Consider the following 27554-nt stretch of genomic DNA (forward strand, 5'->3'; position numbering starts at 1 on the left):
CAACGTTGTTGGGGTGCGTTTATTTTATCAAACCACAGGGTCCGGATCAGATGGCGACAAAGTTATTGTTAATCCAATAGCTGTCGTCTCAAAGTGAATTAAGAACAGGTGCACCATGATCAGCTCAGACAGTGAAACATCCTCACAGTAAAGCCAGCAACTCTCCCTCTTTTTTGCCACAACACTGACCTCAGGGACATGAGACATGGAATACACAACACAGGAAATGTCAAAGGCAACCACTCATTGACAAAAGCACTAAAATCAGTTGATCTGTCTTCTAGATAGAAGCAGAAAGTCGGGATCCATAAGAATGCGGTAATGCAACATTATGGATGATACACTGCTGATGAAAACCACACAAACACTTACAGTCCTTCAGTCATCAGCTAACGGTTCTTTGCTGCACTGTGAGGATGTGCAGTACCATCACTGGCACTGAGGGAAACTTGATCTGCCCTTTACCTTAAACCCATGACTGAGGACTTCCTTCAATGTGTCGTCAACTTAGCCTCAGCTAATCTTCTGTACTACCTCGTGCTGCAGCCCATCTCTGGTGCAACATCTTAAGCCTGCTCCTCTTCCTCTCCGAGTCTCCATTATAACCAAGACCTGGCCAGCTTAGGCCCATGATGGCCTGTTCTGTTCTTGGCCTGAACTTACAGCTTCCATCATACCAGGGGCCGACTTTTTCATTGTTCTAACAAAGTTGTTGGCTGTGTTGGTGCATTTTACCTGCTCTTTAGAGTTTTCCACGCTCTGCTTTGCTTCACCTGTCCAGGAAGAAACATCTTTTTTCAGGGAAAAAGATCAGATGGCAGTGGTGGACAGTGGCAGGATCCAACACGTGTAGCTGTGAGATGAGGTAAATTAATATAGCACAAAATAAGGATATGATCACCTTCAAAAAGTCCCCTCAATCTACCCAAAGTCCAGCCGCACTGTGTCTTACATTGGGTTTGATTGGAAAATTATAAAATATACTTAAAGACTCAACAAAATTGTAGTCAGCAACCGGCAGCCCATGGGCCAAAACTGGCCCAGCAGCATTTATATCTAACCAGGTAGTTTAATTAAAAATCTGTCATTCATTTTTTATGTTTTTTTGATGATGCACTGAGTCACTGAGAAAGATGCACTGAGTCAAAGCACAGTGGGGAATTCAAGTTACTTGCCAATTTTGTACAATAATGAATAGTTTAAATTAGAAGAAATAGGGTTAGTAGGGAAAAAAAACTTGGTTTGAAGAACAATTAGAAGACACAATGTTTTGGCCTGCTATTCAGTTGCTTAGAATAATAACTACATTTACTCACCAACCCCTGCTCTAAATCCTCCTCTGTATTAAACTTTTCACAATGAAGCTGCACAATTAAACTTTGTTGGGAAAAAAAGGCAATGGATTCAGGGAGCTGAAACACAAGAGTGCTTTTACTTTGAAACAGGAACATATGCAAAGGTAAAGGTAAAATAAACAATTTTCACCGTCTTATTTTCTATGAAATGCAATCTGCCGTCGGAAAAAATAGATGAGACACACAAGCAGTGTGGCTGCTCTAATCGGTTTAGCTCGTCTGAATGGAAAGCCAGATGTTCGGCGACACAGACTCTCTGCTGCAGCCAACACTGTAGTCGCTCAATCTCAGCCTGCAGCCTCAGAAGATAAGGTTGTACAACATAGCTGGCAAATACAACAGGTGCTGCATCAGGCCTATGATGAGCTATGTTGTCATGAAACAACAATCAACAGGCCGACTGTCTGCTTCTCCACATTCACCAGCCTTTGGAGGAGGAAGTCGGCTTTGAGCTCCTAAAACCTGCTTAACATCTTTACATGAGCTCTGATATGGAAACCAAATGAGGGCCCAAATCCTGCAGTTGGCATTTACGCAACTAAATGTCCACTGCCACGCCATTTGCTGCTAAATGCTAACACCAATGTTCACCTGCTGCTGTTGCTGTTGCTGCTGCTACATGAACTCAGATTGTCATGTGTGCAAATATCTTCACTGTACACACATTGTATTTGCAGCTCTGTCAAGTGTCAACAGCAGGGATAGCAAGTACACATGGGTGAGGTGTTTTATTTGCTTGTTGTGATGTCATGATAGATGATTTACACTGTTCTGTTGTTCATGTCATGTCTTGATTTTAGAAATCAAGCATGACATGATCTGCATCTGAAGTGGCTCTGTGGACTTTTCCCCAGCTGTCATCATTCCCTCATTTGTTGTAATATCTCTTACCGTGTGTCTACTGACGGGTTCCTTTATGTTCTTTGGCTGAGTTTGAATTTGATCTAGTTGTGTTCCCTGCATGTCTGCAGGGAAAGTCAATCTGTTTACTCTGAATTCTCTGCCCTGCATCTGCAGGTGCTGACGACCTAACCTCTGAACACAGACCAACGCTATAGTTCTTCTTTTGCAGTTTAAGGAACCAAAATGTGAACATTACTGCCACTAAGTGGTAAAGCAGGGTATATAAAAAAAACATGAACACAACACAACAGTATTGTTTCAAACATTTGTCTTTCCAACTATGAAACGATTAAGGCGGTGGAACTATATTTTTTATTTTATATTGTAATCTTTTAATATTTTGAGGTTCCTTAAAAAAGATGTTTATGCTTCCTCCTCTGCCATGTTCCCCTCATCACCTCATAATCTCTTCATTATCTCTCAATGAGGTGAAGAGGAACTGATACAAAAGCTTCTATTAAGTAAAGATCATGATTTACTCATACACAACCGACAAAATAACAACATATGACTCTTTATCTGACTGTCCACTGCTTCTGTTTTAAGTGTTTTAATCTATACATTGGTTCAATTCACATACAGTATAGTATAGTAGTTGCATTTTTTCTTAGGACCCAAAAAGAATGTTTCACTGGCAGTTTTTATTATTATTATTGTTGTTATTATTATCATTATTATTACTATTATTGTTATTATTCTGCACACACAAATAGCATTACATCCAGAAGGGAAAAAAAAGGTATTAAAATGTGCCAGGAGAGGTCAAGAAGTAACAGGCAAAGGACCTCTCCTCTCTTAAACAAAGAAACAAGAAGACAAAAGAAAGAAGAATGAACTTGCACAAGTTAGAAAAGCTATAACTAGTAACTAAGAAATAGCACAATAAGTTTTTTAAAATATAGTTATTTAATTATAGTAATAAGAGCAGCAAAAAACATAGTAAAAGAAAAACGGGTATTACGGGTATATGGGTATTTCTTTAAACCACCATGAAATGTATATCACCATCAATATACTGCACTTACGTTGTATGAAAGACACAATTTTTTTTATGTAGTTTATATACCACTAAATATTTTGTATTGTGTATTTCTGTACAATTGCAGGATGGACTTAAAATGGAAAAACCCCACCTCTTGCCATATGATTGTAGAGAAGCGACGGGTAATGTACCACACATATTAACAGGAAGTAAGAGAGTCAGAGTGTAAGACCACTGCGGAGAATGACAGCTGATGCAATGATGAAGACTGGCCAACATCTTCAGCTCACAGGTAAGAGAATGATGACTAATGTGGATTAAAAGAGAGATTTTTATTATTTGGCTTCATGGTAAATAAATAATATTTGTTTGAAATCTTGTTTTGAATCATGTTTTGTCTGTTGCTGAGCAACAAAAATTTGACTTATTGCAGATTATACTGTAAAAAAAGTGTTCAATTTATTGTTTCATTAAGGAATATAGTATTGATATTTGCTTTCTGGAAAATATACTTAATTAAACATAGCTTTGTGTGCAACAGGAAGTGTGAACTATAAACCTGTGACATCCTCTTTGCAAGGTGTGGTATGAGGCACTGTGAAGTGACTTTCTCTTTGAACATTCTAAATAACCTTCCATGTGCACGCTACAGAACAGTTCATCTGTGTTCTAATTCCTGTTAGGTGACAGAATGCTGCTGAACCACACCAACCAAACAGAGGAGGATCTCTTCTCCTGCTACAGTCCTTCAGTCGTAGGCTACAGGTACTTTGCTGTGCTGTGGGGATGTGCCGTGACGGTCACTGGTACTGTGGGGAACATGATGACTATCCTGGCCTTCACCTTAGACCCACGACTGAGGACACGCTTTAATGTGCTGATCGTCAACCTGGCTGTAGCTGACTTCCTGTACTGCCTCATATTGCAACCCATCTCTGTTGACTCCTATCTTCACCTCAGGTGGCGCAGTGGTCAGCTCTGGTGCAGCCTCTTCGGCTTGCTCCTGTTCCTCTCCAACTCTGTGTCCATTATCACCCTTTGCCTGGTGGCAGGGAGCAGATATCTCCTGGTCGCAAAACGGATGGTGTTTGATCGTGTTTTCTCTGATCGTGGTCTAATTTTACTCCTGTTCTCATCATGGGCACTGGGGCTGGCCAGTTTTGGTCCACTCTGGCCTGTTTTTGTGTTTGTGCCGCAGGTGTGCACATGCAGCTTCCATCGCAGTAGGGGACGACCCTACACCACAATCCTGCTCTTTTTCTACTTTTTTGTTGGCCTGGGCTGTGTTGGTGCATTTTACGTGCGCATTTACAAACGTGTCCAGGTTGCCTCACAGGCTCTGCATCGCCACAGGAGGAAACCAGCTTTTTCAGGAAAAGGGAAGGATGACAGTGGTGTAGAGAGTGGCACGGGGAACACATATAGCTGTGAGATGAGCAGCCAGGCAGATACAGCACAAAATCAGAATGAGGTCACCTCCGAGAGAACCTCCCAGTTTAACCAGAGCCCTGCCACTGCTCTGAGTTCATCAGCAACTGACGGGTATCAGCCTGATACCATCTTTGCACCAACTTCATCAACAACTGCAGCATCTTCTGGCAAGTCAGCGACCTCCGGAGATGATGGTGAATATAAGCGTGTAACCTGCATGTGCTTTACTGTGTTTCTGTGTTTCGTGGGCTGCTTCATTCCCTTCCTGTTGCTCAACATAGTTGACAAACACAACCGTGCCCCACAGGTACTGCACATGTTCTGTGCAAACCTCACCTGGGTCAACAGCTGTATCAACCCCGTGCTCTATGCTGTCATGAACCGACAGTTTCGACAGGCCTATCATTTGCTGCTCACGCGGGCCGCTGCGCCCTTCACGGCTCTGAGAGCCTGACTTCATGAGACACAAGCACAGAGCTGATATAGGGCCACGCGGTTGGTGTAGTGGTTAGCACTGTTGCCATTGCAGCAAAAACACCCCAGTTCTGGGTCACGAAACGGAACAAGGGCCTTTCTGCATTGCATTTAGGGTAAAATAAATAAATAAAATAACAAACACAGATTCACCTTAAATGGGCATTGTACTTGTCAATAGAAAGTGACAGGAGTAAGGCAGAGGGACCTGACGCATGATAATAAAGTAAACAAAGTTAAAGAGCAAGTTAAAAATTAATTATTAACTTTACATTCAACAACTGCTGCATTAAAGGTCCAGCGTGTCACATTTAGGAGGGTTTATTGATAAAAATTGAATATTACACGTAAGTATGTTTGCATAAGTGAATCATTGCTTTAAACCTTACAAAAAGCCTTTTATATGTACATTAGACTCTAGGACTGGATGTTTTGGATGATTGTTGGCATGTTTTACATTGTTACTTGCTTGTTCACGTATGAAATAAATTCTACTTTGCAATGTACAATTTCTTATGGTAATTTGCCGTGTTCAAGTGAATAACAGTACATTAACTGGTCATTTCAATACAAAAAACTTGAATTCCGGTTAAATGAGCATGTTAATGAGGAATTAACATGGTTTTGTAGTTTTACAACAAGCTGTTTTTGGGACATTTAAACCACAAGCACCTTCAAACCTTTTTTTATAATTCCTCATCAATATCTATTGTGTAAGTGATCTTTTATCTGATACCTGGTAAACTATTGGGAGTGAATGACTCCAACTCATTCATATATTTATTTTGGTCTTCAAATAGTCACAGAATCATTAAAAAAAAAAAATTAACACTATAAAAATAAATTATAAAGGTTAGAGCTGTTTTTAAATATTCACTACAGGATTGTGAAAGGGGCCGTTTGTGTTGTGTTTGAAGCAAATTATTCTGTTAAGCGTCACAATGCACACTGCAGAGCTGTGACAGATGTTATGATGTGAGCACAGTTGTTGAGAGTGAAGTGGACAGTGAGTGGTACAAGTATAATACAGATGCTTCTGTTGGAAATGCTTCCACAGGGTTATGAGTTCAGACCAATCAATTCTTGAAGACTGAAATCACCCATTTCATCTTCAAAGATGTTAGAGTCTTCCAAGAGGTTTGGGTTGTTGAGATACATCAGTAAATCCTCCGGTGGGGCAGCATCAGACAACCTAGGATCAAATTGATGGGGTTCCACAACACAATCCGGGAGTTGAGGTTCGCCGTTTTGTTCTGACAGGAAAGACAAAGACAAAAAACAAAAGAAGGTTGATGACTGTGCTGCCTTGGTTGTGTTGGTGGTATGGTAGCTTTCACTAGGGGAAATGAAAGTGAAAAAGAGTCAGTTTCCACAGCCAAAAGAGAAAACTACAAAATGTTTCTTCAAGAGCGCAGAGAACAGTAGAATGTGATTTTATATTTTGCAACACAGTTACAATTGGTGATGTTTTAATTTTCATGCTCATAATTTCTTTTCAGTGTGTTCAAATCATGCAATATTTCAACAATTTCAATACTGTGATATTATGTAACATTGCATACATGCCTTATCAATTAGTAGGACAAAGTTAGATGATTAGCACAAAACCACTCACAAATATGTGACAATCTGATTAGCTTAGCTGTTTCTGTAAGCGACTGTAAGCAGAGAGTCTGGTTCTGTAAAATGGTGACCAGAATTCATTCATGTTTATAAAGATATAACAAACAAAAAGGCAAATTTGAGTTAGATTAGAAACAACAAGCAACAGAAGGTAGAATCTGTTGAACCAGATCACATTGACACCTGTTGTATTCAGCAGAGCAGACTGCAGTACATGTGCATGCAGCAGAAGCAGCCAGCAGCCCCATCAAGGTACAAGTTGAACTGTCTTCTAGAGAGTTTTCAACAGACTTTACACCACAAGGACTAAATCCAATCACAGTATATAAAGATGGACGACATGTTTTCCACTTCCTCACACTGTCCACTGCATACAGGTGCTGCTGCTCTCACCGCCTGACCAACCTATCTGTGTGACAGGCTCCATCCGTCCTTTGGAAATACCGTGTTGCGATTTTGATTTTGTCTCATTTATTAACATGAACGATGGAGGGTTTATGACCTGTACTGCAAGCAGCCAGCAGGGGGCGTACGAGACGTTTGGGCTTCACTTTTGGGAAAACCGTCATGTCCAAGTGTTACCTGGTCATGACGTCACCCATAAAAATGTGAATTTTCTTTCGTCTTTTTCGTCTTCTCATGTGTTGTTGAGTCAAAGTTATGATTCCTTTTATGCTCAGGTGTGTTTATATAGTTGATTGAATCTTTTTTTTTCTTTTCATCAGAATCCCTAGGTTGTGGTGAAAAAAGGATATTAGAAACTCTATGTTGCACGTTCTCATACCCTCTGTATGTTTAAATGTAGTAATGGAAAAAAGCAGTCAAGATGTTTTGTGTTCCAAGAGTTAAGATTCAAGTGAGAAGCAGGCTTATTGACTTTCATTCAGTAAAGATGCCCCCTGGTGACTATTTCATATATTCTCATTTCCTGGTTGTCTGTCACGGCAAACCAGAAGACTGTGTCTACTTTTTGGATGCAGTTTATGGTGTTGTCGTCCATGTTTACATACAGTCATTGGTGGTAAGAGAGATATTGTGACACAGAGCTCTGTGATGAAGGGAGAGGAGTAATTTGTTTGACTGATGGTTTTTCAGCTGGATGGAACAGCGAGGGCAGCCATGACTCACCAGCTGCCTCTTCACACAGGCCATTGACTGGCTCCAGGCAATCGCCCAGTGCCATATCAGAGGACATGGATGGCCTAGCCTCCAGTGTGTTCCTACACGACCAATCACAAACAGTCATTACAACCAGTTGCTCATGACATACTGTAAAAAGGCCATGATTATGCCACCTAGATGAACTGAGCGCATTTTGGATGTAAGAATATAAATAACACTTTTTAAAACAAATTTTGTTTGTGTGAAAAATCCCCTGATGGAAGCAAGAGACTGAATTACTTATGGCCAATGAGCTCAGTCCCAAAACACTCATGCAAAACACTCTCGGTCTCATGCAGACAGTCCACTGCTGTGAGTAGACGCTGTCCAGCAATGAGATGTGATGTGTTAGGATTCTGTTGCTTCTGTGTTCTCAAAAATGGAAGTTGCACTTTTATTAAACCTTATATAACTTATGTGATAACCTCTCTGGAATCTTATGCTCTGATTAAAAAGGAAAGAAACAAAAAAATTAGTTTATACTTACTCCTTTGAAACAAACATTAGTTTGGTTTTGATGTACTTGATGTAAGGACTATCATCTGGAAGAGAAAGATTTAGAGGTGATTTAATATGACATATATGTCCTTAACACTCGGAATTAGCAGATTTGTCTCATCAATACTCTCAGTGGATTTAAATTAACTAAATGTTGCTTTTTACAAAAACCATTAAGTAACCAAAATGCATCTGCAAACACAACTGAAACACTTACCTCCGGTCCTGTCAGAGTAGTATTTCCCAAAAGCATTGTCTTTAGGGGTGTTTGGATATAGATACAGCAGAGGATTTTCTGGGATATTATCAGCTTCTAAAATCTGGAAATTCCTAATAATTTCATGGAAGGGAATCTGGATTAGGTCAACTTTGGTGAAAGGCTGGACTGTCTTTACATCTGGCTGACCTGAGGTGGACAAAGAACAATCATTTAGTTTGACTCACCAGACGTAACATAATGTTTTAGTTAAAGAATTATAAAAGAAATCATCTCACCATTTTCAGTTGTTTCTACCCAAGAGAAAGTTATTCCTCCAATGACACTTTCACTGAAGCGCAGCAGGAAAGTTCCTCTTTGTTTTCTCTTCAGAAGAGACTTCTCTTTGCCTTTGCTCACAAAGCCCATGATGAGTCTACAACACGTGTACAAATAAATTTGTTTCTTTATTTAAACAAGAAACATCTCCAATTTCCAAAGAAGAATGTTCAGACAGGAGACAACAGTCTCCTGTCTTTAACCCCAGAAATAATTGTGTATGACAAACATACCCGTCCCTCCACAGGTCTTCAAGGTAGGTTTTCACCATCACCAGGATGCCATCAAACCACACCCAGAAAGTGTCAGGGCTATTCTCCTGAAACAAAAAGGTGAAAATAATGATTAAACAAACTGGAGTAAGACAGTTTAGACAGACTGAAGTTTAGCAGGTTGAGTAGATTAAGTGCTAAACACTAGGCACATGGTGTAAATATCAATAGATTCACAGGGATTGGACATGAACTTATTATAAAATATTTCAAATTGAGTGGTTGGTATTAAGATGAATGCCTTGAACCATACTTACTTTGCTGAATTTTGACCAGGCCACTTTGCAGTTGTCATAGTTCAGCTGCTTTCCTGGAGTGTCAAAAAATAAAACAATATAAAATAAATGAAATATATTTAATTTTCAACAAAAATTACAACAAAAAGGATGCAGAAAAAAAAAAGTGCCATCCTTATCATAAACTGACAAATCAAGGTGAACTAGCCATATTTCTTGCTGGATATCTAGAAACAGTGTTACATGCAGCCACTGTTTTCAGATTGTAGTTTAAGCTTGACACTTGCACACCTAAAAATCTGAATAACAAAATAACAACATTGTTGACCACAATATGCTATAAACAACTATTTTCAATTGAATTGAGCACAGCAGTGACAGGAGACATATCCAGAATTTACCAAATAGTTTGACGGCAATCATTTCCAGCTGAGCGTCATTCAGACCACGCTTAGTGGCAGAGAGAAACTGCCAGCTCAGCATCTCTCCAAACTGCGGCCAGGAGGCTGCAGGACAGTTGGCAAAGAACATGATGTCCTGTACAAACACAAGCACATGACAATATATAGAAAATTCACTTATGATTACTGCGCTCTACTTGGTGCACACGTTATTGATCACAACCTCTGACCTTTGTATCCTGACTGATCATATTGAACCAGAGGACAGACGCCCAGGCACTCTGCTGCTGGCTAGAGTTGGAGATGATAACAACTGGGAGGGAGGAGGCCTGAGTTTTGTACAAGGAACAACATGATTTACACTGTGATAAAAGATTATATGTTAGGTTAACGACTCCTTGATGAAATGAGCCTGATAACAAAAAAAGAAACACCACCTGCAGCTCAACTGAGAAGCCTTTAAGCTCAAACACAGTGTGAAAGCAAATGATGTGCAGCTCCTCTGTGACGGTGAGAGAAATCTGCATCAACACACAAAATAAATTCAGTTTTCCACATCTTTATAAAATCTAACTTTCATGCTGTAAACAAAGATGGAAATCTTCTGTACACTCACATCACTGATTCCTTTGCTGCTGCCACCAGACTTCTGCTCCTTAAGAGTCTACAGACAAAAATATTTCACTGATTAAGTCTGCTCAATTTGCCATTTATATCAAGACCTTCATTAAAACCCTCCAAGTAAATGAACTTGAGGATGGCACAACAAATAGTTTTTGCTGACATAACATAAACATGAAATTGAAGTTTTTTTGTTGTTTTTTTTTTTACCAAAAATCAGTTTACAAAATATAAATATTTGCAAAAAATGAATCCTTACAAACAATGATATACCAGGAATCCCATTATATATATATATATATATATATATATATAATGTGTATAAAGCACAGTACATTTCCACTTGACTTAAATACATTAGACTTCACTACCATTCAAAATTATTACCTGCAAGGGGTAATAGTTTGTTTTAGTGCTTGTTTAACATACAGTAATTATTATTACAAGGTTTTTTGTTTTTTTTTAAATGATAATCTCTCACCAGATGTCTGAAGTCAGCCACCATGCCTCCACTCTGACTCTCTGTCATGTTCAAGGCCTTGGTCGTGGTTCCCAGGACATTAAAGCGTCGATATCTACACCGACACCAGGATAATTCAAAACAAAATTCATGCCAAACACAGAGTTTCAGGAAACATCCTTTTATTTATAAAGTAAAATACTCACCCTTTGATCTGATGAGTCTCCCTGATTTCAAATGGAAGAAAAACAGCAGAGTTAAACATCACACTCTTTTGATTTGAGCACGGTCATTTTCTGTGTGTAGTGAAAGAAATGAATTAAAACTGCAGAAGGAATCTTACCTCTCCATGGATACAGTTACTTTCATGAAGTGGTTCAGCTCAGGAAACTTGACAAGAAGTCTGAAAATATTAGTGTAAGCTATGTTACAAAAGATTTGATTTGACAACAGCTGACATCATAAGTAAATATAAGGGTAGTCTGGAGTAGCAGACTGACCTGGCCTTGACAGAGAACTGGATATTTGTACGCAGAACAAGGGAGCCTTTACCCTGAGGCATAGATGGCTGAGTCTCAACCACAAAGGAACTTTGAGAAAAAAACAAACATCAGTGAGCTTAACAGGAAAACCACAGTCGAACAAAACAACATTACAAACTCTTAGAGAGAGACCTTTTGAGTAAATCTCTCAAGAGGGTGTCTGCTCTCTTCTGCAATGCAGGTCTCTTGGCCTTTACAGGGTCATCTTCATAGGACACTTTTCCGACCAGCTCCTCCAGTTTACTAAGAAACTCCCGCACTTGGAACAAACACACTGCCACACACGTAAACCTGCAAAACAAAAGGAGAAGAGCAAAAGAGACACAAGTCATGGAAAACCATGTTTAAATGCATGAACTTCAAGTGCATAACACTAGTGAACAGCAAATGGTTGGAATATGGCAAAAATAAGACAAGAAAACCAGAGGCAGCCACAAAAAGTAACCCTCCTGCAGACAGCCTGGGTGTGTTAGACTTACTGAACATCATGTAGAGATACCAGAGAAATACAGGTTTTCCCTCCACCCCTGCCATTAATATAACTTTGCCGCTAAATGTAAGAGAATTAAATCTGTCATACCACTTCTCTAACTGATCCAGGCAAACATCGTCTGGAGCGCCAATGCAGGCTTTCTGCAGCCTCCTCTGCCATTCAACCAGCTCCTTTTTCACCAATATGTCAATCAGGTCTTCTGCTCTGTCCAGGAGCTTATTCAGGTCTGACAGTGTGCTCTAACAAAGCATGTACATGTTTGAAAATAATAACTCAATTAAAAAAAAAAACATATATATATAATTGCCTGAGACAATGATGGTCCATACCTTTCTGGAATTATTCAGTCTGTTGACAAGTAACTGAAGAACTTGGACTTGAGCTTTCTTCACAGCCTCATCTACCACAGCTGTATAACAGTTTCCACAGTGAGATCAACGTTTCCATATAACAAGACCAAAACAAAGGAGAAATGAAACTGTGATTCAGACCACATTATTACTAATCATCAGTGAACAATGTGAGAGCATGCAAATATAACCAGAAATTGTTTTTCTGCTTACCTTCCATCATGTGGGTTTGGTATTTAAAATCAAACTCATCTTGCTGCTCCTCCAAACATATCATTGTATGTTCCATGCACTATTTTGCAATACAGAAATTGACAGAAACTGAATTACTGTACTAACTTCAACCAAAGCACAAGATAACAATATAAAAATAAAAACATTATCTGTACCTGAACTTCATTCCTCAGGCCTGCCATTTTACGTTCAAGGTCCTGCTGGCTGTTAATCTCCATGATTTCAGGCTCTACTTGCAACAACTGGACCTGAGAGTGGGGGGAAAAAAATTGGGAGGATCGGGTACAGATATTAAAGTCTTTCACATGAGAAACCCGAAGTTTGAGACAAGTGGCAGTTAAAAAAAATACCACTGTGTGCACTGGAAAATCTTTGCCTTTCTAAGCCCACAAACTGAACAATGGATATTGTTTTCAGTACACGTGGTCGCATGTGGTGTTATTGCGCTATAAATGGAATCCTTCATTGGAAACAGGGTGTGTCATGTGTGATATGTAACAATACATAAGGGATCATTGCTGCAAACCTGTTCTGCCAGCTCAGCACTTTGCAGGATTTCTTTTTCCTTTTCCAAAAACCAGAGGATTGTTCTCGCCAGGTCACATGGGTCTTCCAGGTATCTCTGTCAGAGTTCAGTAAAGTAAAGTTAGAATTAAATGCAAAGTATATATTGCCCTTAATTCTCGTTTCGGAGGTAAGGCTCAGTGTATTATACATGTGTAGTATTTTTTGACAGGTCATATTAGATAATTGTGCAAAACGCACATCAATCTTGTCATGGTAGTCACCAAAGCTATTTTCAAATACCTACAGAAAGTTTTGAAGCTGACCTTTCTTAAAAGGAATATATATGAAACTCACTTTTTTGCATCCTGAATCACTCAACATTTAAATAGTTATTGTAGTTATTGAACCCGGGTGGAAACCAGTCAACCAATGACTCAAAGGTGGTTTTCTAATTGCAAACGGACCCCATACATCTTATTCAGACAAACCTGAAAGTTCTGTTTATAACGCCTAATGTTGTGCTGCATTAGAAATGACTCCTCCTGAACAAAGCGGCTGTGCTGGATATCTAGATTCTCCAGCAGGACCTGTAACAGCACCACAGCCAAGTCATGTTCCCGAGCTGCTCGCTCCCTGGAGAAAAAAGTGAAAACAAGATACTTGTCAGTAAGAGTTTGAAGTGATTGATTTTATTTGTATGTATATATGTATATATATATATATATATATATATATATATATATATATATATATATATATATATATATGTATGTATGTACACCTTCTTTCTTGTCATGTACAGATGTCCTGACATGCATCAATGTTGACATGTTCTGGCCCTTTGAGTGATGTGCCATCATAGAAAGACAACAGTAATTTCAATAAGCACTCGATGGCGTGTTTCCACTAGCTTGACCCAACTCCTCGGCACAGCATGGCGCCGTTATTTTGCTTTTCCATTAGCGATAGTACCTGGCACTTTTTTTGTACCTGCTGAGGCAAAGTTACAGGTGAGCTGAGCTGATACTATGTGTAACATCGTCAGACTGCCGGCCACTGATTGGTCAGAGTGCCGTCACAGGAAGTGGCACAAGAATCCAAGCTGAACTGTAGATCAGTTAAAAAGACTTAACAATCCTGAAAATGTGGGTTAATCTCCAATTTAGCAAGGAAATATCTAAACTTTCATAATTAAACGGAGGAGTCTGGTGTATTTAGCGACAGCACTGCTGAAAGCCTGCGATAGCGAGCGACGAGCCACATCACAAACCCTGCCACTGTATTTCAGTTCAGTGACTGTGCTCTGGTCATGGAGGAAGTACTGAACTAATCTTTTTAATTAACTGATTCTAAAGATTCACTACACTGCTTTACCAGTCACTAGTTAGTGAGTGTCGTGTGTAAAACAAAGTCACAGCAGTTTAATGCAGCCGTGCTGTGATGACTCTGCCCACGTTGAAGAGGTACTATACTAATGGAAAAACAACCAAACCGTGTAGAGGCGAGCCGAGGCGGTACTATATAGTGGAAAGGGGGCTTTACACCCATGGTATGAAGACGACCATATCTGCAGTTGGATTTCAGCTGCAGAAGATTACACTGGACACTATGTTAGGTACAAATAATCCCGAAAGAAGTGGCAGATGAGTGTTTAACATTGCCAATTACTTCTTGTATGAATTACACTCCTTTTCCAAGGTCAAATTCAAGCACTTTCAGCCACAGCTGCCCTAAATTAACAGCCCTCGTAATAATCAAAATAATTGTTAATGTTTCTGCAATGGTTAATACACAAGTATTTAGAAACTCTTTAACCAAAATTATATTTTTTTAATGATGAAATATAATTATTTATATTTTTAATTATAATATTATTATGTTTAGCCATGAATTTTCGAATGTACCGTTTTACAAAAAAAGCTGGGGAAAAAAAGTAGAGCACAGGAATATACGCATGCTGTTTTCAGTCTGTTATCTGTTTTCATATAAGTCAATAACTTATATGAGGTGCAGACAGTGCTGCCTCACCACTCCTGGTTCTCCATCCACACAGACAGGTAGTGCCGAACATCCATAGGTAAAGCATCCCGGTCATAGAGCTCGTCCAGCTGTTGCTGGTAAGCAGCAGGTAGCTGCCTCACTCTGTCCCACAGAGCCATCCTGAGTCTGACCACAGCAACACAGACAGAAAATAATATGAGCTTATATTACCACAACTATTGGGTGTGGATGTGATGGTTTCATACAAGTCAACAGTTAAGGGGGTAAAGTGCAGACTGTAAGTGCTCACTATTGCTTCATATCACAACATAGCAACAGAATCTGCTTTTGTGTTGACAACTCAGCAGAGATGGGATTTTATGTAAAATAATTCAAAGTCAAATTTGCGTTGACATCTACTCACCTTACGTTATGCTGTCAGGCCTCGGCTAACGTCTCATTTACAACAGGGACATTGCTAACACCCGACAGTCGCGTGACAATCTAAACGACAATGACGGAAAAACAAAACAGCGAAAGGAGAACAGGCGTGTTAATATTATTTCCTTGGTCGACTTTGCGTCTAGCTCTCTTTTATTGGGCATCTTATGTCCCGCCCAAATCGCTCGCAGCAAGCTCAACACATGCGCCATTTTGGCTCTACCACACAAGCCAGGCGCCGGCCAAGGAGCCGAAATGTCTGTTGCCGCGACATACAGTTTCCTCGTGAGCTCTGCACTAAAAGCTGATTGGTCACATGGGACTCCAAGGAACGCACGCTATTGGTTCATTGCTCACGTCAAGCTTCACTGGAGGGGCGGGTTAGCAGAAACGAAACTTACGGCGCTGCGAGACAGAAATTTTCCAAGAAATGACGTTGTGAAAGTGTTAAACCCTCTGGGTAGCACCGTGCAGCCTGTGAGTCGTTCTCTCTGGAGTGACGGAAAAAAACTAGACACATGTCGTCAAATCCTGTGTATTTATGACACAATACATGTCATACGCTATTAATGCAAGAATAACAACTGAAATATGGATTGTTTGCAAAGCATATATTAGCATATATTACTTTTAAAACTGTTAACAGTTATTAATTTATTTATTTCCTTTCATTAGGTTTATTTAAGATTTGGGTTATTATATAATCAGTGTCCAATAGACTAGAAGCCCAGTAACTGGGTTATAGACATATAAATAACGTAAAAATTACGAATAAGAATATGGTCAGAATGATTCAGAATAAGACAAAATCTGTTCAACAAATAAAATATGAGGAGAATATGAGAACAAATATAGAATATGTTAAGTCAGTTGCTCGTGGGCCCCATAAACCCTATTTTCATAATGAATCAATTGTTCCATGGATTAAAATGTACAGTTGTGTGACAGTTTGAAACCACATCATGTGGATCGTCACAATAGTAATGCAGTTTCAGTCCGTATCATTCTCGCGTAGGTACAGTTGGTATCAACATAATTGTCTTTTTTATTGTGACCACTTTGAGTCTTCTTTTTATTTTTAATTCTTTTTATTTATTTTCCTTGGTTGAGCAAATCGGTGGGTCAAGAACCATGAAAGGTCAAGAAAGGTTTGCAGCAGAAGAGGGTTTATGTTGTAGGAATCAGTCCCCATTACATTGAAGAGCAGTATTTTATATGATTCCAAAATGATTATTATTATTATCATCTTTTTAATGTGACTTTGAGTGTGTTTCTACATGTTTTAAGTTTATGTTTAACAAATATAATTACATTTGTCTGTGAATCACTGAAAATGCAATTCTGTCTTTGTCTTTGTATCTATTAAATAAAGGTTTTAGATGAATATTCATATTACATGTTTTAGTCTTTTTAGAGTGTCCCAACTTTTCTGCAAATTAAATTTGTAGCAAATTTGAAGCATGAATTGCATCATCATCTGCTGCATAGCAGACTTTGTGGGCTCTCGCAGCCACCGCCCTGCCAGCAGGTGGTGATATGCTGGCAGTTTTCATGTGTTGTTTTCTCGCTGTGTCTCTTATATCACTGTCACGTTTTGAGCCAACTGGTCAATGTATGGTGAAGTATAGGGCACTTACTGTTTCGTGGCGAATGGTCAAAATTGGCCAAATTTCTGATGGTTGCCGTAGCCACAGCATTTTGAATCTGCAAAAACGTTTGCAGATTGATCGTTTGCAGAATATCCATTTTTGATATGTCCAGATGTTTGTTTGTATTTTTATGTTGGTATGATTAATCTGCTCAGACGAATTAGAAAAACTAATTCCGGGAATTCCAATAGGTCCTTGCACCACTATGTGAGTGCTTTGGCCCTAATTAAAGTCTGATATGATTCATAAACCATTAATTTCATGCTTCACTCAGCACATGTCTACACACTGCAGTGACCATGACACCTGTGATTATTTGTTACACAGCTGGAGCATTGTGTTTTTGAAAAGGCTGGGCTTCACCAGAACTATGTTATCAACAGCTTATTCATTTCCATCTTCAATAACTCATGCAGTTATTAACAAAGAAACATATTGGACTGATGTCAGTATTGGTAATCTGAATGATACTCAAGACTTAAACCTGTTGTGATTTATGCCTCTTGTATCGTGTGTAATCATATTTGCATTGCTTTTATCTCCTGCACAGAGACACAATATCTAATTTCAAGATAAGTACTAACTTCAGGAATTCTAACCATATTTAATTTATTTTATTTTTATTTTTAACCAACAGTTTGTCCAATAGATGGCAGCAGGAGGCATATAAAAAAAAAAAAACCATAAAGGCCACCTTGTCGTGCCGCAACCCAACCTGCTGCATGATCACAGTTTTCCCCCGGACAAGTTGTTGTTGTTTCCTGAAGGTAACATTTATGAACCAAGGCGAGACAAATAAAAAGCTTAAGTTCATCAAAAAAGTGAACAGAAAGAACACCAAGGTCATATGAATAAATATTTATTCTCCTGTTTTATTTTTGTCCTGTTTTGATGTTAGTGATTGCTGAATAGCCGAGACTCACACACATCATCTAGATTTACCTTTTATTTGTGTAATGAGAAAAGGGAAGGATTACACAAGACTTTCTTCTTCCTGCTTCCTTTCAATCATAGAGTGTGTAGGGAAAAAAAATGTGATGCTTTATTGTGATTTGTGTATTTTTTTAATTTGCATTGCATGATGGGAACAAATAAAAAATGAAATGAAAATGTAACCCAGCTGTTGGGGTGTTGCAACGCTTGTTTTCTTTTTTTTTCTTTTGTTATATATGGCTGTAATACACTGCTGTAGAAAAGAAACTATACATGGATAGTAGTATTGAGGTTTGAGGGTTTAGTTTCCTGAGACCAGTTCTTTGTCTGTTGTTTAAAATGATGCATCTTTACCAATCCGATTATACACACAGATATTTTTCCAAAAGCAAAGATTTAAAGTTTATGAGGTTAGATTTTTGACTGATTGCAATATAGTTTGTCATTTTCTGTTTTGTGTAATATAATCCACTTTACTTAATTTTACTTAGATTATTTTCCTTCACAAAAAAACAGATTAAGAGAAAATCACTGAAATGTTCGTCAAGAAGGTAAAATTTAGATTTGGGAGCACAGTAACAAAGAAAACATTTTTGAGATGCTGATATTCCACTGATTACTTTTTTAATAGCGGGACCCTCTTTTTAAACTTGACTATCGTCACCCAGTGAATAGTTTACATTGAACTCCAGTTGAACAAATTTGTACATGTGTTTCTGATCATTTCGATTTGATATTATTTCATATGTTGTTATTTAATATCTAATATATTTTAAAACTGCAGTTCATAACATATTTTAAAATGTAAATATTTTGCCACTGTTTGGTTCGTGTGACAAGGGACAGCCCATGGAAAGTGGAAAGGGAACTTGTAACCGGGCGCTGCTCAGTGGTTGCTGCTGCTCCAAGATTTAGGAAGGTTTCTAATCGAGCAAGAAACCTTGGGTTAAATTCAGAAAAGGAATTTGCCCAGCGGGACTAACAAAGTACTCATTTTGACCTGACATCAGTCAGACAACAGTGTATCTCAACAGAAGAATTCACTTGTGAAACTTTGGTCTGGGGTGATTTCGTTTTCAGTCCAACCTGTTTGCAGCCATTTACTGTAAGTTGACGAGCACAATGTTGCTGTTGCCAAAAACAATCAAACAAAAACAATCAATTCCTGTTTGCAGCATGGGAATGTCGCTAGGTGCCGCAAGAACAAAGCACTGCTATACTGAGAAACACAGGCCTCCTTTAGACCTGGCCTAACGCTTGTAAGTACAGGTGTGAATACACCTTAGCTCCACCCACAACAACAACTACGTGAGTGGAAATATATTAGTGGCTCCAAGCACAGCTAACGTGAAAGCGCCGGTTTTCCACTTGTCGAAGACGACTTCCGTCCCTGCTTCAAAAGATAGGGGAGTCCATACTATCTGATCAATATCCGATCATAGAAAATGCATTCAAATGCCAGGTGTAAAAGGGGTCACAGAGTCATGTGGAGCTGGCTTAATCAGCACAGTGTGATCTCATTTGACAATGGTTTGAATCTAACATTTGTTTATATTCAAAGTTATGCACTACAGCTTTTAGTCGGAAAAGTCTTGACACATCTGTGGATCGCCATCCAGTCTCTTTTTTTAAATTTAGTAAACTAATTTGCTACTCTAACTAAATGGATCCTTGTCTTTTTTTTTTTCACTATGAACTAATTAAAACATCAGAAGCTGAATGGTCCTTCAGTCTACTGGCCATCCTCCCAGCTGAACTGGTTCACCATTATGTCATCTTCCTGTTTCATGGAGTCAAGGAGATACCTGACCCCTGCTTTCACACCAGTCTTCATCCCTGCACCCAGAGCATAACCTGCCACACCTGCAGTCCCACCTGTGGCGATCATGAGAGCGTCTGTGCCCAGGTCAACAGCACTGAGGATGGCTCTCTCCTTGGCTGTTTCAGAACAGTTGACAGTGGCATAATACACCGCTGTGCCCAGGTTGTAGAGGGTGCTAACTGCAGGGATCCACTCTACCACATTGTACACACGCTGCTCATTTCTGTTTATACAGCTCCTCTGGGGGCTGCGCTTTAATCGCTGAGCTGAAGCAACAGGGATTGAACTAAACTCCTCTGCATTACATTGATGGATCCAACATTCAGAGCCTGGGGATTTGGACGGCAGAATACGGCTGCCTTCCCGCAGCACTGCCTGGTACATGATGCCTGGAGTGAGTGGTCCTCTGTTGGTCACACCTGCACACAGGACTCCCAGTCCCTCACAGCTGTTTACTGCCTCCTTCAGTCCACCTGTGCTTCCCTCCACACTTGTCCCCACCAGCATTGTTCCATTGACCCTGGTCCAACCATCACAGTGACTTTCCTGCTTGGTGGTTTCCTCTCCGGCTGTCACTAGCCGCTGGATGTTGAACATCACAGCTTCTATGTGGTGCCCTGCTTGATCTCTCTCTGAAAATGTTGTTGGTGATACAGATGCTGACTTAGTCAGACTCCTTTCTATTAAACTCTGCACCTCCAGCAGAAGCTCCTCTGTATCCGTCACTCCCAGTAAGTTGTACAGCTTTAGCACCAGGGTTTGTGCCTCCTTTGGGCATCCTGCTACCACCAACACTGGCACTAGAGAGAGGCCCAGCAGCTCTTGGGGGAACATAGAGGACAAAGGGTCATCCACAGTACTGGCAGACAGAAGCTCTTCACAGCTGATGTTCCCATGAATGTGGAGATGATCTTGAATCTGTCCCTGAAGTCTTGCCCTGAGGCCTGATGTCACATGTTGGGCAGACTGGACTCTCTTCTCTTCATCCACAACCACTGATACAGGGTCATGTTTTTTGGCAGATGAGAGGCTGAGCTGAGAGCCAAGGAAGGCCTGATGATCCTGTTTGTCAGATTCCTCCAAAACTCCATTGACATGAGTGTTCAAAACCAAAGGATTCCTCTGAGTGAGAGGAGGTGGGGCCCTGCACAAACCTTGTTCATTCAGCAGGAGCTGGATCACAATCATCCATTTTAACTTCATGAACATCATTCCACCTTTGCTGGAGGTCTTTTCCAAAGCCAACACTAGAGTATAAAGAAACACATGCAAACATTGCAAAATAAGTGATCGCATGTTGACTTTAAAAACACAGCATTTATTAGCTTTAAGTAATTGTTCTCACAAAAATTAACTGATTGTGGTCCAGTTCTCCTGTAACCACAAAATCATTTGTTTCAGAACATTTTGTAGTGACCTGATTATTTAATTGTTGTAAGCATATGTTATAGTGTATAATAAGTGTTTTGCTTCAAACAGCTTCAAAAAGTTTTCAGCTTTCATAGATTTAGAATATCTCTTACATATGTACTTAAGGGAAGGTCCCTGCTTTGGATGGACAAACCAGCCATAGTCATCCATCCATTTTCTACTGCTTTATCCTCCACATGAGGGTTGCGGGGGTGCTGTGCCAGTCTCAGCTGACATAGTACGATGGGCAGGGTCACACCATGGACAGATCACCAGTGCCCGCCATAGTGTGACTCCTCAATTTGTTACAATTTGCAGTCTTACCTGAAAGGTGAAACTATCCATTTTACTGGTACAGGTACCTTAAAATCCAAAACAATATTGCAGGAAAGAGCGATGCAGCCCAATGTGGAGCCTTGACAATGAGTTGGAACAGGTTTGTACATTTTCTATGCACTAACTGCAACTACAATTAATTGCATCACCTACCTTATAATAAGCCGATGTGGAGTTGACGTGCAAGTAAGATGGCTTTAGAATATAGTACAATTTCCGTCTACACTCACCCCACTTCTTGCACTAAAAACATGCATAACAATCTTCTTTCTCTTTGCCTCCAATGAGAATCTCCTTTTTGAAATGACATCCCACAGCCCTCCCTCTGTCCTCTGTCCTCTGTCTCATCTGCCTTTCAGCTGCCTCCTCTTGTTGGCCTCATAGCACAACAGAGAGATCAGGGCTTGAATATTGATTCACGTGGGGAAAGTCCATGTGTTCTCAAGCAGACTTGTTTGTCTGCCCTGCTACCCAAAGCACCCCCACATTCATCTCTCACACACACACACACACAGCTATCCTTCGAAAGAGTTTCATCGACTTACATTCATTTGGACAGCCTAACCAAAGCCTTATACCTAACCTTGCACAACCACAATTCAAATCCTCTAAACTTAACTAGTTCCTCAGAAATGAGGTTCATTAGGACCAGGTTTTGGTGTCAATGAGGACTACTGGTTGGACTACTGACTACTAACAAAGCTGGTGTCTATGCCAGGAAAAGAGGTAACAAAAACAAGAACACACGCACACAACCCTCACATATGGGCAAAGTACGGCCCCGGGGACAGATTTGGCCCTCCAACCAGCTTTATCCGGCCCTCAACATCCTCGTGGGGTACCTCAAGAGAGGAGGTCTATTCTCCTTTTTGCTCTTCGCTTTACTTTCTTTTTTCTTTTTTTCCATTGCAATTGCAATTTTTTCCATTCCATTTTTCTGTCCTTCTGCTACAAAATTTATGGAAAGCAGGTCCTGGATACTTCTATATCACTGGGAGCTTAATTTATGAAAGTATCTGAAGGCTACCACTATTATTTAAACTCTTTTACTTTGTGAGTGTGGCCTAACAGCAGCACAAGCCTGCACTACAGTGACTGGGATTGAGGAGCTCAGCTAAGCTAAGCTAATTAGCAGCAAAATGCCTCCCTTTTCCACGGCAATAATAGAAGATGGCAATACCGGAGATGAAAATGCAGTGACTCGAAGTCAATGTGGAGGTAAATGGTCAATATGGAAATGAAATCACTCTACCGATGACCCATTTTTTCTCCCCTCAACCACCCTCCTAGTCCAGCCCCTCCCATTCCACCACGCAGGAAAAAACCATCACCTGAAAGTCACCAAGCCCCCCCACCTCCTTTGAATCATATCATCTGTGAGTCTGAATGGCTAAACTGGTGAGAAATAAAAAGGGTTCAATTAAATCTGCCAATTTATTAAGTATAGCATGTCAACCTCGAAATATACCAGTGTCTCCTATTATCTCCACAAGGTTAGCTCTACTCAATATCAGATCACTAGTCAACAAATCACTGTTAGTAAATGATGTCATTATTCAAGATTCAAGATTCAAGAGAATCCTATGACCTATGATCTAGATTTTTACTTCCCAGTGAAACATGGCTGACTAAATGTAGCTGCGGTACTATTCTTAATGAGGCAGCACCAACAAATTTCAGTTTTATGAACAAGTGTCGAACTGGTAAGAAAGGTGGGAGAGTTGCTGCCATCTTTAAATCTATATTTCAGTGCAAGGAAATTACATTAGGTGATTTTAGCTCTTTTGAATATCTCTGTTTTTTATTAAAAGGTGATCCAAAAGTTCTATTTTTGCTAATTTGCTTGCTTTTTCAGTGAAAAAAAATCACACACAACTGTGATGTCACAATTTAAAACAGTTGACCAAAAAACCATAGAGGAAACAGTTCAGCATCTAAAAACTTCAACATGCTGTCTTGATACAAAGCCATCAGACTTTTTTAAAACTATTGTGAACAATATAATAAATAGCTCACTTCAATCAGGCACATTTCCTAAACCCCTAAAAGTAGCTGCCATTAAGCCACTCCTAAAAAAGAGAACGCTAGATGCTTCCATGTTAACTAACTACAGACCATCTAAAATCTTCCTTTTATAGATCAGACCACATTACTCCAGTTCTAAAGTCTTAACACTGGCTCCCAGTCAGCTATAGAATAGATTTTAAAGTTCTGCTACTGGTCTACAAATCACTGAATGGTTTAGGTCCAAAATACATGAATGACATGTTAGTAGAATATAAACCCAGTAAGGCTCTGAGGTCTACTGACTCAGGTCAGATAGTGGAGCCCAGAGTTCAAACTAAACATGGTGAAGCAGCTGTTATGCTGCACACAACTGGAACAAGCTACCACTGTGAACTCTGAACATTTTTAAATCCAAGATAAAAACACTTCTCTTCTCCTGTGCTTACGATTGAGCTCTCTCAAAGCACTTTAAATTTTAATCTTTCATTTGCACTGTATGTCCTTTGAATGATTTTGAAGCAAATCAATAATTTATGCTGCAACCTTATATTTAACTTTATTTCTCCTTTTCTATTCTTCTGTATTTTGTTTTTATTTCTAATTTTTTTTATACAATTGTTTTTGTTTTTATTTCTAAATTGTTTTTAATTTTATTTCTCCGATTCTTACTGTTAAATGTTTGTTTCATGTAAAGCACATTGCGTTGCCTTTGTGTATGAAATGTGCAATATAAATAAAGCACACATTGATAGATTTGTGGATGTTGTATTTATTTTAAATGTAGATTACTTTGTTTCGTATTTCATGTTTCTTGTGTGGACCCCAGTGGTGAGTATCTGGTATTAGTGGTAAGTAATGTGGGAGGTTGTTCCAGCTGCCATTATTTTTGTTTTTGCTGCTTCAAGAGTCTCACTTTACAAGATGCAAAACTGAATGTGTGCTTGTGAAGGTGTTGGTCATGAAGATGGTGCTGTCACCACTGGATCAGATTTGTCCTAATGACTGAGGAAATGGTCTTGAAACATGTGTTACATACAACAAACATACAAAGTCAAGTTTGTTTTTAGGAGAAATTATAATATAAATCACAATATAAGATTCCAGAGGGGTGTATGATTTTGCTCACATTATTTATATCAGCTAGTTTATTACAGGAATGGATATTTTAGTCAGGTGTACCTAATAATGAGACATTCAACTGGGATAATAATGGACATCCTGGGATGTGAGTTTATAAGTCACATCTTCTTATTTATTGTTGAGTCAAAGTTATGATTACTTTTAAAAAATAAATAAATGGGAGTAGCGTTAATTGTGCAAAAGTCCCTCTGGAAGAAAAATGTTGCCCGCCCCTGTTTTAGACTACAGAGCTGCTGAAAAAGTAGCAGATGACAATGCTAGGATTCATCAGGCTCAAATTGTGAATGAGTGGTTCAGGGAGAATGAGACATCCTTTTCACACATGGATTGGCCACCACAGAGCTATTAGAGTGTGTGACCCTTTTTTTAGGTGGCAACTTTTTTGGCCAGACAGGGTATAAGGTCACCTGAAAGGCATGGAAGCCACACCTTCATGATAGTAGCAAATGAAATTCTGGAGTTGTTGCATTAACTGGTTTCATGGTTGCTCCGCCCAGCTAAGTAAAAATAATACACCACAAACTGCAACCTTCACAAAGACCGTTGGTATGAATGAATGCCCCCCCCCCCGATACTGTTTCAAAAAAACTGCACATTATAACCTTAATGAAGGATGGTTAATTGGAGAACTGTTGTATAGGCTTCGTAATAAACTTCTGATTGAGCCAAACATCGAAGCAAACAGTAATTAACCTGCAAGCATATCAGGAAGGACGTTCACAAGTATGTAAAAGTCAACATATCTTTAAAATCAGCTCTTAAAAACATGCAGTGTTTTACTGTAACTGCTGTTATGTGGCCTACTGTGATAAAGAGCACATGCATGGTGCTCAAAAGGTGAAGACTGATTTCATTTAAAAAGCATCAGATTTGAAAATTCAATGCTGCTGCAGTCCCACTTCACTGTTCACTTTGGTCATCCTGCTCCTATTGCCTGTAAGGTCTTGGGGTATAGAGGACACTTCATATCATAGTCAGAGGTATGATGTTCAAGGAAGAGTGACAACAACATTCCCTACACCTGATTATACAGCTCATCTTTCAGCCAAACATTAGTGAAGATGCTGGGTGGAACAGGTTTGATGACATCGACTGTGACAGCTTTGTGAGTCTGATGAAAAAAAACAGTCAGTCAGTCAGTCATCATCTAACCGCTTTATCCTCCACCAGAGGTGCTAACCACTACACCACCGTGTGGCCGCAAAAACAAACAGTGAGTCGAAAACATTTAAAACATAATGAATGGACTTATAGATGTTACAAGGCAGTTTCTTAAAGTCAGATATATTCACTGAGAACATTAAGAACATTGTATAAAATATTTGGTGATGGGATAAAGTAATGGGAACAGGGTAGGAACATATCATACTTCTGCCTACCCCTTTTCAAACATGTGACGAGAAGGAAATGGAAATGTGTTGTCAGTGTAAATGTTGGACTAATCTTTGCATTAAAACCAGACTGAAATATTTTCCCTTGTAAATACCGTCATGAACCTAAAAGAAAAGAAAGCTGCCTCATGACCTGACAGGCCTGATAGGGTTGGCATCAGCAAGCAAGTCAAGTTGCAAAGTCAATCATTTATAAAGTATATCAATATAATTATCAAGCATTACAATAACCCACTGTTTCCCAATCCTGGAAACTGCCCTGCATGTTTTACGTTTCCCTGCTCAAACACACCTGATTCAAATGAAAGGGTCGATCTGATCATTTAATTCAGGTGTGTTGGAGCAGGGCAACATGTAAACTATGCAGGGCAGTGGTGAGGACCAGGATTGGGAAACACTAATTTAATGGTGTGCTGATACATTTGAAACAGTTTTGTTTTTCTTCACAACAGGAAGGACTTTGCTGAAAAGCAGAAGCTGATATATTTATCTGAGGAGGCAGTAAGAAACCTTCAACCTCTTCAATGTAAATGGCAATTATTTACTGCCACATCCCTTTTATTTCAACTCAACAGGTTGTGAAAGAGACATCTCTCCTGCTCCTTGTGTGTCTCACTGAAGACGAGTGTATTAACCAGAGAGATGTCAGACGGCCATATTTATCAAACTGCTTTGCCCTCTGACTGTTGCCATGCTACATTCTGATAAGACAAAGTAAACAAGTCATGACTACAATAAAATATTGTATTTATTTTTGCGATTCATCAGCCTTCACAGAAAACAACCCAGCACACTGGCTATGTGAGTGCAAATACTCACAGTAGAATACTGACTCAATTCAGATGTCAGCACAAACACAGTTCAAATATAAATACACAACAGCACACCTTTCCCTTGAATAAAATTTCAAAGTTACAGAAGATTGTCACGGACGAGATTCGTTGTATGGCTGTCACCAAGACTCACACAAAAAAATAAGTGATCCCCTGATGACAATGATCAATAATCATCATGTCCATTCCCACCAAAAACGAGTTTTGTTAGCCAACTTGAAAACAAAGGTGTGTATGAATTTAAAAAGAAAACTGACTGGGCTTAAGTAAGCATAACAATGAAGGAGTGGATAAAAAGTAAAACAGCACTTTTACATCAATCAATTCCTTTTATTGTGTTTGGTAATTACGGTATCACCCATCACATTGATTTAAGTTCAACTACAAAGTAGAAAAGAAACTGGTATTACTTTTAAATATATGCAACATATCAACTACATAATAGATGGCCCGACCTGCTTGGAACATGCACGACACTGCTGAAAACATGTTTTTTGTATATATATGAAAAAAAAAAACAAATCTTGGTCAGTA

General features: G+C 39.3%; 3 protein-coding genes across 5 annotated transcripts; 1 reads left to right on the forward strand and 2 right to left on the reverse strand.

Moving 5' to 3' along the window:
• The first annotated feature begins 3449 nt into the window (after positions 1-3449).
• gpr84 (G protein-coupled receptor 84) lies at positions 3450-5371 on the forward strand. Of its 2 annotated transcripts, XM_044023936.1 has the most exons (3): positions 3450-3532; positions 3782-3820; positions 3924-5371. In XM_044023936.1, the coding sequence occupies exons 1-3, from the start codon at positions 3484-3486 to the stop codon at positions 5123-5125; spliced, it is 1290 nt and encodes a 429-aa protein (XP_043879871.1). In that variant the 5' UTR covers positions 3450-3483; the 3' UTR covers positions 5126-5371. The 2 variants fall into 2 exon arrangements, with proteins under 2 accessions (XP_043879871.1, XP_043879872.1); XM_044023937.1 differs by lacking the exon at positions 3782-3820.
• A 79-nt stretch (positions 5372-5450) lies between these two features.
• Positions 5451-15628, reverse strand: stat2 (signal transducer and activator of transcription 2). Of its 2 annotated transcripts, XM_044023934.1 has the most exons (24): positions 15483-15626; positions 15107-15244; positions 13567-13711; positions 13098-13193; positions 12727-12819; positions 12551-12629; positions 12317-12396; positions 12075-12226; positions 11627-11785; positions 11453-11542; positions 11296-11355; positions 11159-11179; positions 10974-11067; positions 10488-10535; positions 10309-10392; positions 10102-10200; positions 9872-10007; positions 9492-9544; positions 9196-9281; positions 8923-9059; positions 8645-8833; positions 8417-8471; positions 7897-7988; positions 5451-6398 (listed from the first exon to the last, which is right to left on the reverse strand). In XM_044023934.1, exons 2-24 carry the CDS (start codon positions 15235-15237, stop codon positions 6205-6207), a joined length of 2373 nt encoding a protein of 790 aa, XP_043879869.1. In that variant the 5' UTR covers positions 15238-15244; positions 15483-15626; the 3' UTR covers positions 5451-6204. The 2 variants fall into 2 exon arrangements, with proteins under 2 accessions (XP_043879869.1, XP_043879870.1); XM_044023935.1 differs by lacking the exon at positions 7897-7988 and having other exon boundaries at positions 6270-6398; positions 15483-15628.
• A 2283-nt stretch (positions 15629-17911) lies between these two features.
• apof (apolipoprotein F) lies at positions 17912-22025 on the reverse strand. The gene is made up of 2 exons (XM_044023259.1): positions 21803-22025; positions 17912-21150 (listed from the first exon to the last, which is right to left on the reverse strand). Exon 2 carries the CDS (start codon positions 21113-21115, stop codon positions 19814-19816), a length of 1302 nt encoding a protein of 433 aa, XP_043879194.1. The 5' UTR covers positions 21116-21150; positions 21803-22025; the 3' UTR covers positions 17912-19813.
• Between the last annotated feature and the right edge of the window lie 5529 nt (positions 22026-27554).

The sequence above is a fragment of the Solea senegalensis genome, linkage group LG4 (assembly GCF_019176455.1).
Source record: "Solea senegalensis isolate Sse05_10M linkage group LG4, IFAPA_SoseM_1, whole genome shotgun sequence".
Classification (NCBI taxonomy): Eukaryota; Metazoa; Chordata; class Actinopteri; order Pleuronectiformes; family Soleidae; genus Solea; species Solea senegalensis.